The following is a 16965-nucleotide window of genomic DNA, read 5'->3' as shown; positions in this document are numbered from 1 at the left end:
TCAGCCCTGCTTAGCTTTCTAAGATTTGTGGAGATCAGAGTTGTCTGGGCTATCAAGGTCAGGGTAAGAATATGAACATGCTGAAGAAGGGGGATTTTAAAGAAAGGGATCAAGAAGCAAGACAGCAAACTAATGAATAGGGAAATTCTTGGAGATTTGCGGGGAGGGGAGCCTATGGACAGCAGGATTTTAGGGAGCAAAGGAACTTCAGTGGCTTATAATGCCATAGACTCGACCCTCCAAAGTGGCCATTTTCTCCAGGGGAATTGTTCTCTTTTTTTCTGGATATCAGTTGTAATTCTGGGAGATCTCCAGGTCCCTGGAAGTTGGCAACCCTGTGTTACTCAGGGTCTTGCTGTACAAGACTATCAGAGCAAGCCCCAATAACTCACAGGCATATGCTTGTTGTCATAACCACCAGTACCTGAAACGTCTCTTTGAAAGAACTTGCACAAATAAATGCCAGCAGGAAAATATGGTTGTACCCTGCTATGTGCACGTAGCATCAAGCTGCAGTTGCCTCCCATAAAGTAGAATAAATTGATACTGGTTGGCAAAACTGGGTCTTTGAGGATTGTGCTACCCACTTGTGGTGAGGTAAGTTTACTTGTCAGATTCATGTAAGAGCTTTTGGGTAGCTTTAGATTCAGCTCTTTTTACTCAAGGAACAGGTTAGGGAGGCAGTAGAAAGTTCATTCTGCCAGTTACATCTAGTTCACAGGCTGATCCCTTTCTCTGAGCCAGTGTATCTGGCAATGCTGGTCCATGCAACAGTAATCTTGAGGTTAGACTACTGTAATAGTCTAAGGACTGTCCTTGAAGAATTTGGGAGTAGTGCAAAATGCAGCAGCCTGCTTTCTACTAGATGGGATGGCTGCATGATGTATATACATCTATTTTGAAAACTCTGCACCTTAAAGCCTGTCATGTCCTGCAACCACATACCTGCAGGTAGGATTGCCAGGCAGGACTCAGGAAATATCTGGGGACTTTGGGGGTGGAGCCAGGAGCATCACATTTAAAGGGACCATGTGCCTTTTAAATGCCTTCCCTTCATTGGAAATAACGAGGGATGGGGACACCTTCTTTTAGGGCTCATAGAATTAGACCTCTTGGTCCAATATTTGAGGATTTGGTGCCTCTTCCTCAAAAATGATGAACATTTGGTGCCTCTTCCTCAAAAAAATTGCCCCCAAGCCCCAGATTCCCATGTATCGATTATCCATTACACACTATGGAGACCACTTTCCATAAGATACAATGGAGTGTCCAGCAGACATTCAATCCCCCCTTTCCCCCGTTTCTGATAACCCTGAAGCGGAGGGCCTACAAACTAGGGATCCCCTGCCCCCAGATGGGGATTCAACCACAACACAATAGAGTCACACAGATAGAATAGAGAAGAAAAGCCAAACCGGCTCCATGTATGTTTGGCTTTCAAGTACTTAATACAACTGGAATATTCTTCAATAAAGTCAATTTCACCACTCTTATATTGCACTTCTCAGTTATTATATAGGCACCAAACCATAAGCCAAGAAAAAAGTATGGAATATTGCAAATTTCTATATATTCGCACCAAAAACGTTCCTTCTCAAGCTGCTTACAAAAAATGCTTCCGCAGCTGCTTAAAGCTGTAGTGTAGCGCAACAGGATCCATTGATTTTATTTTTCCTGTTTCGCTTTTTTGCTTTATCACCAGCATAAGCTTATTTCTATAATAAAATACACATTAAATATATTTAATGAACACCCTGGAATATCTTGCTTTCTTTTAAAAAAAACACATAGCGTCATACTGGTCAATTTCATGTAGAATTTCAACTTCATTGTACTTTTTAATTTATCTATAAAAATCATTATTACAAACTCTTTAAAAATGTCATACATGGCAGCTTTACTCTTCTGAGGAATTTCTTCATGGAGGGTTGTCAAACTGTCTACTTAGCTAAGACTAAAACGTTTTTAGTGGCTGTTCCTATTTAAAAGAAGATATTGGATTTATATCCTTCCCTCCACCCCAAATCTCAGAGTGGCTCACAATCTCCTTTAACTTCCTCCCCCAACAGACACCCTGTGAGGTGGGTGAGGTTGAGAGGGCTCTCACAGAAGCTGCCCTTTCAAGGACAACTTTCTTGAGAGCTATGGCTAACCCAAGGCCATTCCAGCAGCTGCAAGGAGTGAGAAATCAAACCCGGTTCTCCCAGATAAGAGTCTGCACACTTAACCACTACACCAAACTGGCTCAAATGGCCTTCTCAAAAATGTTAAATATGTCTATTTTGCTGAGATTCCACATGGCAGGCAGGCGGTGGCTGGAGATCTCCTATTATATCAGTTCACCTGGCAAAAATGGCCACTTTGCAAAGTGAACTCTATAGCATCACACCCCATTGAAGTCTCTCTCCTCTCCAAATCCCACCTATCTCAGGGTCCAGTCCCAAAATCTCCAGGTATTTCCCAACCTGGAGCTGGCAACCCAAATGGCAGTTATTCAGGAGGGTGTTCAGCTGCTTGTTTTTGATGATAGATCCATTTGTTCTTGTGGATGTTTAATTATATATTGGTATCACCATTGTAACCTACTTTTGAGTGTGTTTCCAGAGTCAGGTAGGTTGACAATGCTCTAAAAAGTTAACTGCAGAAGCAAGAAGAGAAATCACCACCTATGCAGGAATCATCTGACCCTGTAGTATTCTAACAACATCTGCTCTGATGGACTTTAAAAATTATCTGAAGGAGATCTGGATATTTTCACACCTGTTAAGGGTGCAATTTTTTAAATTAGCTGAATTAACTCTTTTGGAACCAAACAATTATTTTGCTAGTTAACTAGAAACTCACAACAGGATCACCTGAGTTCCTGAGGTCACCACCAGTGTTCCCTCTAGGCTGAGTTAAAGTGAGCTAGCTCACAGATTTTTAGCCTCCAGTTTGCACATTTTTGTCTTAGCTCAGGAAGGATGACCCCAGAGCACACTAATTTATGCAGTAACTCACAACTTTAATACCAGTAACTCAAAAAGTGAAATTTTTGCTCACAAGACTGCATCTTAGAGGGAACTTTGGTCACCACTAAAGGAAGACTAGATAAGAAAGGAAAGTAAATATGGGTAAATATATATCCCCTGCAGACTTGGTGAGTCAGGGCCTTCTCAATGGGACAAAGTCCAAATGGAAGAACAATTGCCATGGAAACTATAATACACCAGTATGGTTTGTGGTTAGTGTCAGATCAGGATCTGGGAGATCCAGGTTTGAATCTCCACTCTGCTGCAGAAGTGTGCTGAAACCAGTCATACAGTCTCAGCCCAATCTAATTTACAAGACATGTTGTGAAAATAAAATGAAAAGATCTCCACTAGGGAAAAAAGATAAGGTATAAATGAAGTAAACTTGAATATTCTTCTAGATTTTTTTAAAAAGGCCTGATTATGATAAGCTGGTATCAGTAAGAATTCTTACAGATGTAATTTTACTGGTAAAAATGAGAAATTGACTAAGCCAATTAAAAACAATGCACATGATTTATTAGATTCTCATGTGAAGGTTACAGTACAGTCACAAACATAAGTTATTAAATATAAGTTAAAAATTCACAAAGAAGTTTTCAAAGAAATTGAATTTGAAATAAGGTCAAGTTACAGTCATTGCTTATACATATTGGAAATGTCTTCTATAGATTGATTTCAAGCACCTGATGTTCAACTTTTTTTTAACTTCTCTAGTTCTCTGTATAATTAACTGATGCACTGAGATAGCCATAGTTCAAAAGAATAAACATTTATTAAGTAATGCCAATTGAACGCTTACTATTTCACTTGCACTCTTACAGTACCAGTCAGCAGTTAGGAAGAGTGACAAGGTGACTTCCACCAGAAATCCATTTAACCAACTGAATAGCCTTTCCCCAGAGACTTACACCATGTATATTTGTGTAGGCAGCTAGACTGAGATTGCACCCTGTTAGACATCTACACTAATCACACACCAATAGAACCAGCTCCACTGGCTTTTGTAAGCCTTGTGAGCTATTTTGTACACCAAGTTAGATATTAGGAATCCATTGTATCTTAACAATCTCCTTTTATGGGAGGAAGGTTTCACTGTTAGTGGAACAGATTCATAGGATCCATTCCTTTTTCTCCCTATGAATCAGGGTACAGAGAAACAAACAGCTAGCTTGATTGTGCTGTGGAGAATTTTCATTCTTTTCTCTAAACACTGCAAATAATCAAACTCAGGTGATCAGATGGGAGATAACCTCACTAGCACTCATAAGTAGCACATACAAGTTTTCATTAAGTGCCTGAAGAAAAAACATAATTCAATCCTGAAGTGAAATTCTACTATACACAACGATGTCCACTCTATTATTCTTAAACATGCTACAATTCAAAGTCAAAATGGGTTTTCACGTACTGCTTTTGTTTACATTTGTTACCAATACAGAACTACAAAATTTTAACAGAAGTATTTTAAATTTGTTCTATGCACAAAAACACTACATGCACAAAATCTAAGTCTAGAACAGGATTTATAAAAAAAATGAATTTGCAATTTGCAATAAAAAAACTTTACAGGTTTTCAATCCTGCAAGAATTCAGAGTTTCAACTAGCATTCCTTACCTAGTAAATGCAAATTTTAAAAAGTGGGGGGAAATCAGTTATTTTTAAATGTACAATATCAATACCCTTAATTTAACTTCAAAATTCCTGGCATATAAATAGTACTCTAAGGTGGCCAAAGTGGCTTTTGCTACTTGAAAGCCAAACTTTTGCTACATGATTGCATATGAAGCCAGTATTTTACACGATTAAGTTACTATATTCACTTGAGGGAAAATCCACTATATCAAAGAGGTTTACATCCAGGTAAACACATTTAGAACTGGGATGCAACATTATTACCAAAACTAATCAGGTTGCCCTGGAAGTGACACAATTTTTCTTACTCTTATTGCTGCCAGAATGAAGATTACTATCACAGGATATGTAATTTTATCTGCTTCTACCATCTACCAGATTTCTATCATCAATGTATCAGAGCACTGCTTCAAACCTAAATATATCCATTTCCCTTGTTAGAATTTCTGAACTCTAGCAAAGTATCCCAGAGTTCCAGTGGTAAAATGTTTAAATCTATCTAGATCCTAAAGCTTCTTTAATGCAGCATAGGCACAAGAGACTGAGTACTAGCTCAGATTTGAAAATGGCATCAGGTGCTCTGTTTTCTGCTAGCTTTCACAAGGAAAGCTTCTTTAATGAGGAAAGTAAAAATCTTTTGTGAGCATGGACACAATACAGGGGATCTGCTTTTTTCCATGGAAGTCTGCCCGGATTGAACAAGAACTGAATTCTGCAACCTTGCGATTTACACGTGTTAGAATCTGCATAATTTCAAGTTTTTTAGCATACTGTTTCAACATCACACACAGAGACTGTATAAACCAGGAGCCATCTGATGAGTTTCTCCAAGAATAGTAGCCTATGGAAGGACAAAAACAAACAAAACACAAAAATGTATCAAATATAATCCAACATAATGTTCTTTAAAACATAACCATTAGTAGTCAGACATAGGCTTGTCTCTTCAAGTAGTTTTTTTTAATAAGAAAGAAGTCAAGAGGTATTAAATAAAGAATTTACATATAGATTAACTAAAACTAGCATTGCACAGCACAATTCCTACCTAGAAAGGGTTGACTAAAATAATGGAATCCATTCCATTTACTGAATGGCCTCGTATTTATCTCATTCTGTCTTTATATGACCTAGTCTGAAGTCTGCTGTACTGTCCCTTAGTCCCAAGCATCCTCTGTAAGAAGTGTAGATTCAAAATCACCCTTTAATTGGTCTACTAAATTGGAACCAGTACAGAATCTTTCAAGTATATAGTTTACTCGACTTGCCACACAGGCTGCCCTATATACATGTATGAATATTTCTGCACCAAAACTGTTCTGGGAAAAGTACAATCCTGAAAAAAGAACGTTATCATGGTAGCTTCACAGCATGTACAGTAAATTAAACAAAACAAATGCTGTTTAGAAATTGCTTCAAAATATACAGTACTGAATTAACTTTTCTAGCAATTATAAAACCATCTGTGTATTTTGAACTCAAGGCTGAATCTTCCAGTAATTTATCTTACCAGGAGCAGTGGAATATGCATATAAGAAATCCGCTTCCACTGGTATTTTCTGGCAGATGTTTTCTTCTGGTCCGTCTTTTTCAACGCCAGAATCAAGCTCTGTTCCCCTACAAGCCTACTCAACAAAGTAGAAAAGAAACTTTAAATATTGTCAATCTTTGCTAATAAAAAACAGCATAAACTAAATCCAAACACCACACTCAAGGAAAAGGCTATTTCTAAAACAATAATAATGAAAAATAAAAATGCAAGAAACATGTAGCTGGAGAAGACCTGTAAGACTTCCCAAGGCTAGACTGAGTTTCAAACCTGAACTTTCTTTGCAATCTCTTCACATCTCAAGCTGCTGTGTGCACCAACAACAGTTGAGCTCTGGGAGAAAGAGGAAAGGCATGCTGCTGAAAGGTGAGTGTTTGTCTTTTCTTTCTGCCTTTTTCTTAACAGCTGGGAAAATCAACTGGGTGCTACTCTGTGGGAAGAGAGAGTGTGAGTTTGTGTGGTTGCTGGGGAACTGCTGTTTGTTTGTTTTGAGTGGGCCTTTCCCCAGAGACTTAAAGTTCCATGAATCCCATGGGAGAAATACAAAGAAAGCATCTTTAAGACCATTGAGTGCTAACATTTAAAGCATGTTTTAATTTAAAATATACATATATTTGTGTTTGTCTGTTCTTTATAAAATTTATCTCTCTGCTAAAACGGTAAAGGTAGCCCCCTGTGCAAGCACCAGTGGTTTTCGACTCTGGGGTGAGGCTGCTTTCACAACATTTTCACGGCAGACTTTTTACAGGGTGGTTTGCCATTGCCTTCCCCAGTCATCTACACTTCCTCTCCAGCTAGCTGGGTACTCATTTTACCAACCTTGGAAGGATGGAAGGCTGAGTCAACCTGGAGCCGGCTACCTGAATCAGCTTCCACTGGGATCGAACTCAGGTTGTGAGCAGACTGCAGTACTGCAGCTTTACCACTCTGCGCCACGGGTACCTCTCGGCTACCTAATCTTAAATAGGTATGCACATGGCCCAGCCCCGGCCCAACAAGGTCTCATTTATATCAGATCCGGCCCTCATAACAAATGAGTTTGACACCCACTGGCTCAAAAGACAAAGGATGATTATAAAATGATGAAAGAATTTAAGACACCGGCTAGATGTAAAAACTGTCATAACAGGTTATTTTAACTATCTGCACATTGATTGGGTCAATATGTGTTCAGGTCAGGAGAAAGAGATTGAGTTTCTAATCTTAACCACTACACTAAACAGGGCAAAAAGCTGTCACTAACTACAGTAATCTAACTTAATAATGTGAATCCTAGGGGCGGGGGGGGGGGAAGGAAAAGTTCATTTTAATAAACCCTCAATTCCCCCCCTCCCTGAATATTTTTTTTCATTGCATGAGTGTTCTGGAGGAAAATACTCAAAATATTTTCTCCTTTGGAAAAAGTAGAATGCTTCTTAAGACAAGGTTTTTTCACTCACTATGTATAGCATTCAAAAGTCTGAGGGGTTTTTTTTGTTGGGAAATTCTGTTCACACGTTGCAGTGAATATATGTAATCTGTAAGAAACAGCCATCACACATTCACTTTACATATGAAACCAGGAACCAGTCATGGATCGATGTGGGAAATTTTGGGAAGCACTAAAAAAAATTCCTGTGATTCTCCCCCCCCCCCCCCCCCCGGTAATGATTGACATTTTAAAGACAAGGTATTACTCAAATGGTGTAGCATGAACATATTTATGTAAAAGTACAGGGCATCAGACAAAAATAACTCCGTAAACTAGAGATATTTACAACCTATTGTCAAGAATATCGTTTTTTAAATAATTTTGGCAATGGTTAATAGTGTATAATGCATTCTTAAAGAAATCTGTGTCCTCAGTGCTTGATATCCTACAGACTGCAACTGTATGAGTGTATTTCTATCCAAACAACATACTTTCTTTTGTTTACCATAGAATCTGTTTGCAATCTTATTTTTTTTCTTCCTCTGAAATAATAAGAATTAAGATACCGGTTTTGCAACTCTCTTAAATATTGAATACATTTGCATTTGTCCTTACAGAAAACAAAAAAAGCAAAACATAACTTTTATATAACAAATTTGTACTCTGACACTTATGCACAGTTATTAATTATACATTCTAAGTTGTTCAATCATTAAACTACAGTTGGGCTTGATGGAAACTAAATAGTGCATATATTTCAAATGTTCTCCAGTTTTTTTTTCTGGAAGAAAAACCCCCACCAGAAAAAACACCAATTTCCCCCCATTGCTTCAAAATTTCCAGAAATGTTCCATGAAAATATATATGAATATATGAAGCTGCCTTCTACTGAATCAGACCCTCGGTCCATGAAAGTCAGTACTGTCTACTCAGACTGGCAGCGGCTCTCCAGGATCTCAAGCTGAGGTTTTTCACACCTATTTGCCTGGACCTGTTTTAGTTGGAGATGCCGGGGATTGAACCTGGGACCTTCTGCTTACCAAGCAGATACTCTACCACTGAGCCACCGTCCCTCCCATCTTAAAATTCATTTACAGATTCACCTTACACCATTAGCAAGAATATGCGCTGAATTGCTGGAACCAACAGCTCAGCCTCAGGAACTCTGATTCAGTGGCAGCAAGAAAGCCCTAATGCTAATACAATCATGACAGCTATTTTTAGTATAAAACTGGACTTGTTCTCACTGTATTTTCCAATGCAAATGATTTCAGCACAGCAGCAGAGACACACCACTCTGCATCTACCGACAGTAGCAGCCAATGATAGTTTTCAGTTGACTATGGAAGTTTAGGGTTGTGTACAATATTCTTCTGTTCCACAAAGTAGTTCTGAATTTTTTCCAGGCGCCTTCACATGCACTTCAGCTGGCCTCTCACTAGAAGTTATTAATCAACAAGGAAATCCCTTGCTGCTTGGGTGTGAATTCCTTTCCAGTCAGTGAGACAGACTGATTAGAACTTGAGTCAGGGCCTACTGAGTTGTGACTTCTACAATCAGTTGCCCTTTGAGCTCTGATGTGAGCCAAGTAAAGAAAATGCAAGCATTTCCCTTAAACTTGCTTGAAAAGCAACATGTTTAGCTGATGTGACTCTTGCCATTGTTTTGAATGGTTGGAAAATCTACAAGTCATGCTGTGAAATTGGGGCTATCTGGTAGGTGCCAGCCAGGATCAGGGGAAGTGCTCAGGAGTCCGCAAAAATTTTAGATCAAAATAGGGGTTCTTGGGTTGTAAAAGTTTTACAATTACTGACCTAAACAATTTTCTCAGTGAACACATTGCTCAGAAAATAATTTTGCAGAAGCATCCATAGTTTACAAACTGTTTGACAAAGTCAGGCCTCTGTCAAATTATGTTTGTTAATTTTAATGAAAAGTGGGTAATGTTACAAAAGGTATGCAAAATATGTAAAAAAATGCCATCAGTTACTCACAAACTACTGCATTATTCTGCAGATGAATGAAACAAAGACATTAGAAAATTATAACCCTGAGCTTATTTCCCAATTTAAAAAGCACAGATTCTGAGGCTTTAGTGGCAAAACCTACACTTCACAGGCATTCTGGACAAGAATGATACCAGCAGTCACTGGCAGTAATGTTATGAGATCATGATGAACAAGTTATTTAGTTTCCTTGGGATCTGCCCTGTGAAGTTCACAGCTCTTCTCCTATGCTATGTGTAGATCAAATTGATAAGCAATATATTATTTAGTCATGACATTCTAATTCCAAGGCTAGACTACTGTTTTTCTCTCTTGACATGAATGAGCTGCCACAAGCAAGCAACCCTAATGCTCTGACATCTGCACAGACTCCCCATTAGGCACAATTCAAGGTGCTGATTTATAAAGCTCTGAACACTGTCTTCTTTGCTACAATTCATCACAGCCTTTTAAGATTTTCCAAACAGGCCTTATTGACTTTTCTTTTTAACCTATGTATCATGTATGCAAAGACCATAAAGAGGCATTCTTGGCACTCTCTTCCCTTAAAAGTTTACCAAAATTTGTGCTTTCTGAAATCACCATAAATTTCCTATTTGATCTCCCAGTGGCCAGGCTTATGCAGAACAGCTAATTTTAATATGTTGCGATGTAGTTTTCTTCTACCATTTTAATGTGTCCTTTTCTTTTGGATTATCAGAACGAAGAAGCAGGGATGGAATTGAAAGATAAAATATACCAGAACCTAAGAGTAACTGGTAATGTAGATGGATGAATGTATTTTATATCTTCTTACCTGCCACTCTATGCATGTATACACAATGTAACATTTCATCAACTTCAGTGGTAGCCTGCTATCACAAATCTAGCCATCTGACAACTTTGTAAAGTTACCTGAATAAAGAAGAGTTTTGGCTTTCCTGCTAAGGTTTTGCACCTGTCTCCTCTGAACAGGCCTGTAAGCATTTTTAGCTCCAAGGGGCCATCTGTACCGTAGATCAGGCCATCCTCTCCGTGGCTTAACAAGACACACACAAGGCAATTCTCCTTGCTGTGATCATCCTTGGAAACTTAAAAAAGGAAGATAAAGAGTGAGATTAAATATCAGAAATCCAAGAGACCAGTCTGACATTTTTTCCATGGATCAAGTGGTTTCAGTCAATCACATACTTCATTTTTAATATAGTCAAATCTTGTTTTTCTTAAGTTAGGCTACACAGGTTGTGGTAGCCACACTTAAGCCCTCGACCAAAGCACCACTAGTGATTTTGTAGCTGTGATGGTCTCTGGGACAAGCAGCATCAGAAGTAGCTAGGCACAAAGCCATAAGCAGTGCATGATGTGAGTGACCAAAAGATCAATACTTATGTGTATTGGAACTTAGGCTTATTAGCCTCTATTGAAGAATAAGAAGACTGTACCTGAGGGCTTACAAAACACTGGCAATTTTAACATAAGTTGGGACTTGCAATCAAACACACTTCCTAAAACTCTCCATAAGGTACCTCTGTCTGTAGTATTAATACACTAAGAGATAAATTTTATTAAGATGCTATATAGCCCATTGATAAATAAGAGGCAGGGACAGCCTCTTCTTTCTAGGACAGATTTTCTAGAATTAGGCTGTGATCACACTCACTAAATAATGAACTTTCAATCCACTTTCCAACAGAATTTTGCCAGTAAAATCCAGTTGGAATGGACTGAAAATGCGCCCCTGCTGTTGGAGAAACATTTCTCCAAAAATTAGGTTTTGAACAGTATATTGCATTCACATTGCATTAATTTAAAAATTCATTGAAGGCTAATAAAGTCTATCTGCAAATGGAAGTAGGCTTATGCATGTAAACTATTCTCTAGGTTGAGATCTATATACACAGCAGGGAGTTGAATGGAGGTAAAACTGACATCTTGCTGCTGGGTCTGCAATCAGTGATTCACAATGCATGCATACATTCCCTTAAAAAAAAGTGCCTCCTCTTCTCTAACAGTAACACTGTGCTAAAGAAGTAAATCTGTGTTGTGGTGGCACATGCTACAACAGTGCATGTAATCAACTGCTACATAAACCCTTCCCTGTCATTAAGAAGCCTTTACAAGTAGAATGCTCAAAAGTTAATTTAATATCCACTGAAACTAAAACATTAAAAATTAGGTTATTGTACTTTATGGCTGTGTTCAGATGGGCAACCCAGGGACAGCAGGTGAGCGCCCCCCAAAAGAGCGTCCAAACGCACACATCTGCCTGCTGTCCTACTCCTGCCCCAACTCACCTCCAGCCAGCTCAAAAAGGTACCACTTGCAAAGTGGTACCTTTTCACTGGGGCACCTCCCCGGTTGTCTGGATGACTGGGAGGTGTTTGGAAAGTGCCCAGGGCATGTGAGCGCTCTAGACACTCCCCCTGTAGCGCCTGTTCTGCGGGTCATCTGGATGCTCCAGGGTGTTCCAATTTCTGCCAGCTCACTTCTGGGGTGGCATGCTGCTGCCCTGAGCCAGCAGTCTGTACTCAGCTTTCCATGCACAATTAGAACCAGCCTAGTAAGTAGCTACTCACCATTCTGCAGAACATCAACCATCTGTTTACATGTAAGATCATTATATGGCTTGACAGTATAACCCAAGGTCCTGAAAGTTTCTATAACACTTGCAGCATCTGAATCTGTACCAGATCGATATGCCATCCCTTTAAAAGGGGGGAAATGTCAGTTAGATTCCCAAAATAATCTGCTATTGTAGAACTATTTGTATCAGAGGAAAAGTTCTACTTACACTAGTAAAATATGGAACAGAATAGTTGATAGTGGAAGATTTTCCTCTCCCACAAAAATTTAAAGTATGGCATCAATTTGATACTGAACACACAACAGGAATGAAAATAATGGACACATAATATCTTTGTGAAAAAAATATTTTAAAGGAGTTGGATGATTAACCAGCAAATGCAAGATAGTCAGCAAATCTCTTGATAAGCAAGTTCCAAGAATTGATCACATAAACTTTAGAGGGCATGGAGTGGCTATAGCTATGTCACGATTTACTGTACTAAATTATTCTAACAGTTTTACTGGTCAGCTTGTTAAAGCTTAAAAAGACAGAAGAGGAAAAAAGCCCATCACTACAGAGGTTTGATTACCACACAACTGTACTGAGGTCACTCAAAAGAGCTGAACAATTGTAATTATATTACGTTGAAGTAAAAACTAATGTTTGTTTTATTTAAAAAGTTATATCCCATCTTTTCCCATAGCTGCCCACAGGGGCTCTAAAGAGGCTTGTGAAAACAAAGTCACAAAAATTGAACACTTTATTAACTTTGAAGATTTGCTCCAAACAAAGTTTATGAAAATGCATTTGTTCACAACAATAAGGCAGATAATATTCCCTGCCCTTGAGGCAAGCTGATAAGAGGTGCTTTTGCAAAAACTCGTGAGCAATTTTCACTGGCTTACCACTCCAGCTGTGGCTTCCATTTTATGCTATTCTTGACCCTCAGCAGTTGGGTGTGTGTGTCACTCTTTTCACTTTCAATAAGGCAGAGAGCAAGTGTGCATGCATGAAATATAAAGACAATCTATACCTGTAGCAGGATGGAAATTTTTATTGTTGACCAATACACACAGCCCCATTTCTGCATGATCCATTCTGTAACTCTCATCTGCCTGTATCACTGAGTCAACAGATTTGCTGACAGGTATGCTCTTCCTATAAGAAAATAAGATAAAACACAACATAAAATCTTTAAAGCATTTGAATAAAGCAAACAGTAAATCCGATCTTCTGATTTATACCTTTGCACAAGTACAGATTATTATAAAGTCATGGAATGAGGAACAGCTGGCAAAAACTAGCTGCACTGTACATCTGAGAGAACTGTGCGTAAGTAAATAAAATCACTGAAATACTTCTTAACTTTGAAATACTGGAGATGGGGTGGCTCCAACTACTAACTGGCTTCTCTTCCTACTTAAGCAGCTCTTAAGTGGAAGAAGACTTCAAACTTGGGCCAAAAAGAAAGATGGGAGTACACTACTTTAATAAACAAATGAATTAACTTTTATCAGTGGAGTGGTAGGATTGATGTAAAATCCATACCTCACTGCCTACAAGTTAGGAGGAGTAGATATGTAAAGGCCGGGGGGGGGGGGGGGCGCGCAGGGAGAGAAAAAACAAATTTGGCTGTGGAGGGTGGGGGAAATAAATCCCTTTTCTCTCTAAAAACTTTTTTTCAGTTTCCCCAGTAGGAAAAAATAGCAATTTAAAGGATGAAGCACTACTGAAGAGTTCAATGTATTTTGCTTATAGAAAGCTCAGGCATATATATCCATGCCAAATAGTATGATTCTATGCACCCCATAACATGTAGTGAACAGCAGTAAAATAAGTTCCCTCCAATTTTTTATCTCCCTTCCCTCAAAAAAAAAAGCTTGTTCAGAGACCAGTCCAAGGACCCCTGATAATCAGGAGACAATACCATTTCCCAACGAGCAAGAAGAAAGCAACCTATACAAAAAATACCACCAAAAGCCACACTCACCCTTCAGAACCAGAGATTTTTTTTGCATCTGTCAAAGTTTCTGACAATTTCAGTATATGGTTTATGTCCGCCATTGCAGCTCCTAACTGTAAACAGAGGGCAAAAATATCAAAAGTGTATTTTGTGCATAGTAGGCATCTTTTCCATATTATTTCTTAAACATACCACCAGTGCTGTTTGAGTGTTTTTCTTCAGTATCAACAACATGAATGTGATTTAGAACACTGAAATGTTTTCAATTTTCAATTACTTATCAGAATTTCATCTTTCTCATATAATCAGACAAAGAGCCTCAAACTAGGTGACAATCTCTCAAGTATCAAGTGAATTAGTTCAAACATGAGGTCCTCAATTTGCATCCGATAAGAAGAGTACAATTCTAATGCATTATCCAGTTTTAATGTTTAATGGATAATGATTCTTAAGGAACATTAGTATTGAAGTTATGCTGAGGACCAGATCTGCCCTAAATACTAAAAGAAGAAACAGGCAAGGGGACACTTACAATATTATCAGAAACTCTGCTTCAATAACAATGTGTGTGCTGTAGCAAGACCAGAAAACTCAAAAGAATATAAAGACAATCACTGTATTTTTTACTGTATAAGAATGTGGCTCTTTACAACATTAGATAGATGCACAGGCTTAAAATGAAATATAACATTCCTTACGTTAAAACTGGTAATTACAGCTCATTTGAAAAGACAAGCTGTTTTTGAAATGAAGCAAGTTGGATACACATGTTTAAAGAACAAAGAACCATAAAAATTCATCCATAAGCAGATGTCTGTTGTGATTTTGTACATCAGAGACATGCTCTGTCAGCTGTATTTGTTTCTGCTCCACAGCACTAATGGTAACATACCAAGGCATTGAAGCCCTTGAGAAGACAAAGTGGCTATACTCACCCGTTTCACTGGAGGATTAAAGCATTACCTCATCTTGATTAGCTAATGCATTGAAGTCATACTCTATCAAGCAGAGTACACACCTCTCTTGGGAGGATGATCTCATTCTGTGAGGGATCTCAAAATGCTTTCTAGGAAACATTCATAGCTAATTGCTGTTCTACTTTTTGCTTTGTCCCCTCTCCCCAGAAGCATTTTAACATTAAAGTTAAAAGATATTTCTTCTCATAGCAGCAGATGGCATGCATGACTTCTGACACTAGTCTAATAGGGCTAAATATCCTTTTAAAAGCACTCTTGAGGCAACAAACTCAACCTGAAACTATATAAAAAGAATTTGGATAACAAATACAAAGCAATCATGTTTGGTGAAAGCTACAATAATGCTTATTTTCTCACCCAGTGCAGGCTGAACTATTCTTTAAAGAGACAGCTCCACATAATTCAGCAGTTCAACATTAACCATCATCTTTCCTAGCCACTAAATTCCGCATCTGAATTCCCATAGAAAATACCTATTTGCATGGACAGCCTGTGTTAACATATATGGACACTTAATTCTATTCAGAATTATTAATTTACATTTATAAATACAAACAGGGAACTGTAACAACATTTTGGATACTGTTTTGAGCTGACTCCTCTCTCCAGCTCTGTAGGAATTGTTCTCTGTGGGTCTGAATAATCTAGCTGCAGAGTTTAAAAAAGCAGATCACTGACTGCTAAAAGTAAAAAACCACTTTCAGTTAGATTCACAAGACAGTACCCCTTTACTTCTTGCTATTCTGAAGAATCCCGCAGCATCTCATGGTTAATTCAGTATAGAAAAATGCAAAGGTTTGCACCTCATGAAGATTCGCCCCCCGTGCATTGTTAATAATTATGCTTAATGGAATTTACAGCAGGGGCATTACATTAACAGGCATGATGAATCAATGCACCTAATATCCAAAAGCTACAGAGTGCTTGTGCGAACAGACTAGCAAGATCATGTTTGTGTACAGTCTAGATCAGTGGCTCAATGTTGTGCATTAGTGGGTGTATTTTCTCCCCTGCGGTCACCGAGGAGAGCTACTATTTGCACCCAGCATAGACTGGTCTTCCTGTTTACTGTTTAGTTCGCATCTGCTAGTAGGACAACATCATAACCTGGATAGCCCAAGCTAGCCTGATCTTGCCAGATCTCAGAAGCTAAACAAAGACAGCCCTGGCTAGTATTTGGGTGGGAGACCAGGGTCATGACATGGAGCAGACCAATGGCAAACCACCTCTGAACATCTCGCCTTGAAAAGCAGGGGGGCGGGGAGGATACTATGTCAACTGTGACATGACTAAAAAAAAAAAGAGCCAGATAACAGAAGTTTCCAGAAATGCATCCATTTGTTTATGGTGACTTCAAGTGTAACTATGGACATTTCAACATCACTGGAAGACTTCTTGTATCATACCCCAATGAACAGTGATTTATTTATGATGATCACAGACCTGGCACTCTAAAACTAGGAAGCCTTCAATGGCACTTCATGTGCAAGGGGAGGAAACCAGAAAGAATTTGGTAGCATAACCAGCCAAGTTTGTCTCTGTTACAAACAAGCCTCTGTGTATTTGACATCTAAACAGAGGCATATATTTATAAAGAGAACATGTGTAGATGAAACACAAAGTAAAACTGGCTGCATTGTGCAAGCAAAGACTTTCCACTTCAAAACATGACAAGTATAGTTTTATTTTCACATTTAACAGTAATGAACAGTAATGACAAGGTTTTTTTTAATTAGGTGTGCAAACACCTATCATCCACTGGCACCTGGGTTGCTACAGAACTCAGGAAGCAGATTTATCTTCTTGGCTAGCCCCTAGAAGATCTCACTGACTCCTATATTTTGCAGTAAGTTTTTGTCTCTGGCTTTAT

The 16965-nt window shown here is 38.6% G+C and overlaps 1 protein-coding gene across 1 annotated transcript; it reads right to left on the bottom strand.

Moving 5' to 3' along the window:
- Nucleotides 1–3508: 3508 nt before the first annotated feature.
- CASP3 (caspase 3) lies at nucleotides 3509–14271 on the bottom strand. Its single transcript, XM_060246473.1, has 6 exons — nucleotides 14146–14271; nucleotides 13189–13313; nucleotides 12166–12294; nucleotides 10505–10680; nucleotides 6155–6269; nucleotides 3509–5488 (listed from the first exon to the last, which is right to left on the bottom strand). Exons 1-6 carry the CDS (start codon nucleotides 14217–14219, stop codon nucleotides 5262–5264), a joined length of 846 nt encoding a protein of 281 aa, XP_060102456.1. The 5' UTR covers nucleotides 14220–14271; the 3' UTR covers nucleotides 3509–5261.
- Nucleotides 14272–16965: the final 2694 nt, after the last annotated feature.

This window comes from Heteronotia binoei, chromosome 9, assembly GCF_032191835.1.
Source record: "Heteronotia binoei isolate CCM8104 ecotype False Entrance Well chromosome 9, APGP_CSIRO_Hbin_v1, whole genome shotgun sequence".
NCBI lineage: Eukaryota > Metazoa > Chordata > Lepidosauria > Squamata > Gekkonidae > Heteronotia > Heteronotia binoei.
Note: the sequence above shows the minus strand (reverse complement) of the source record. Positions and strands in the feature narration are given on the sequence as shown.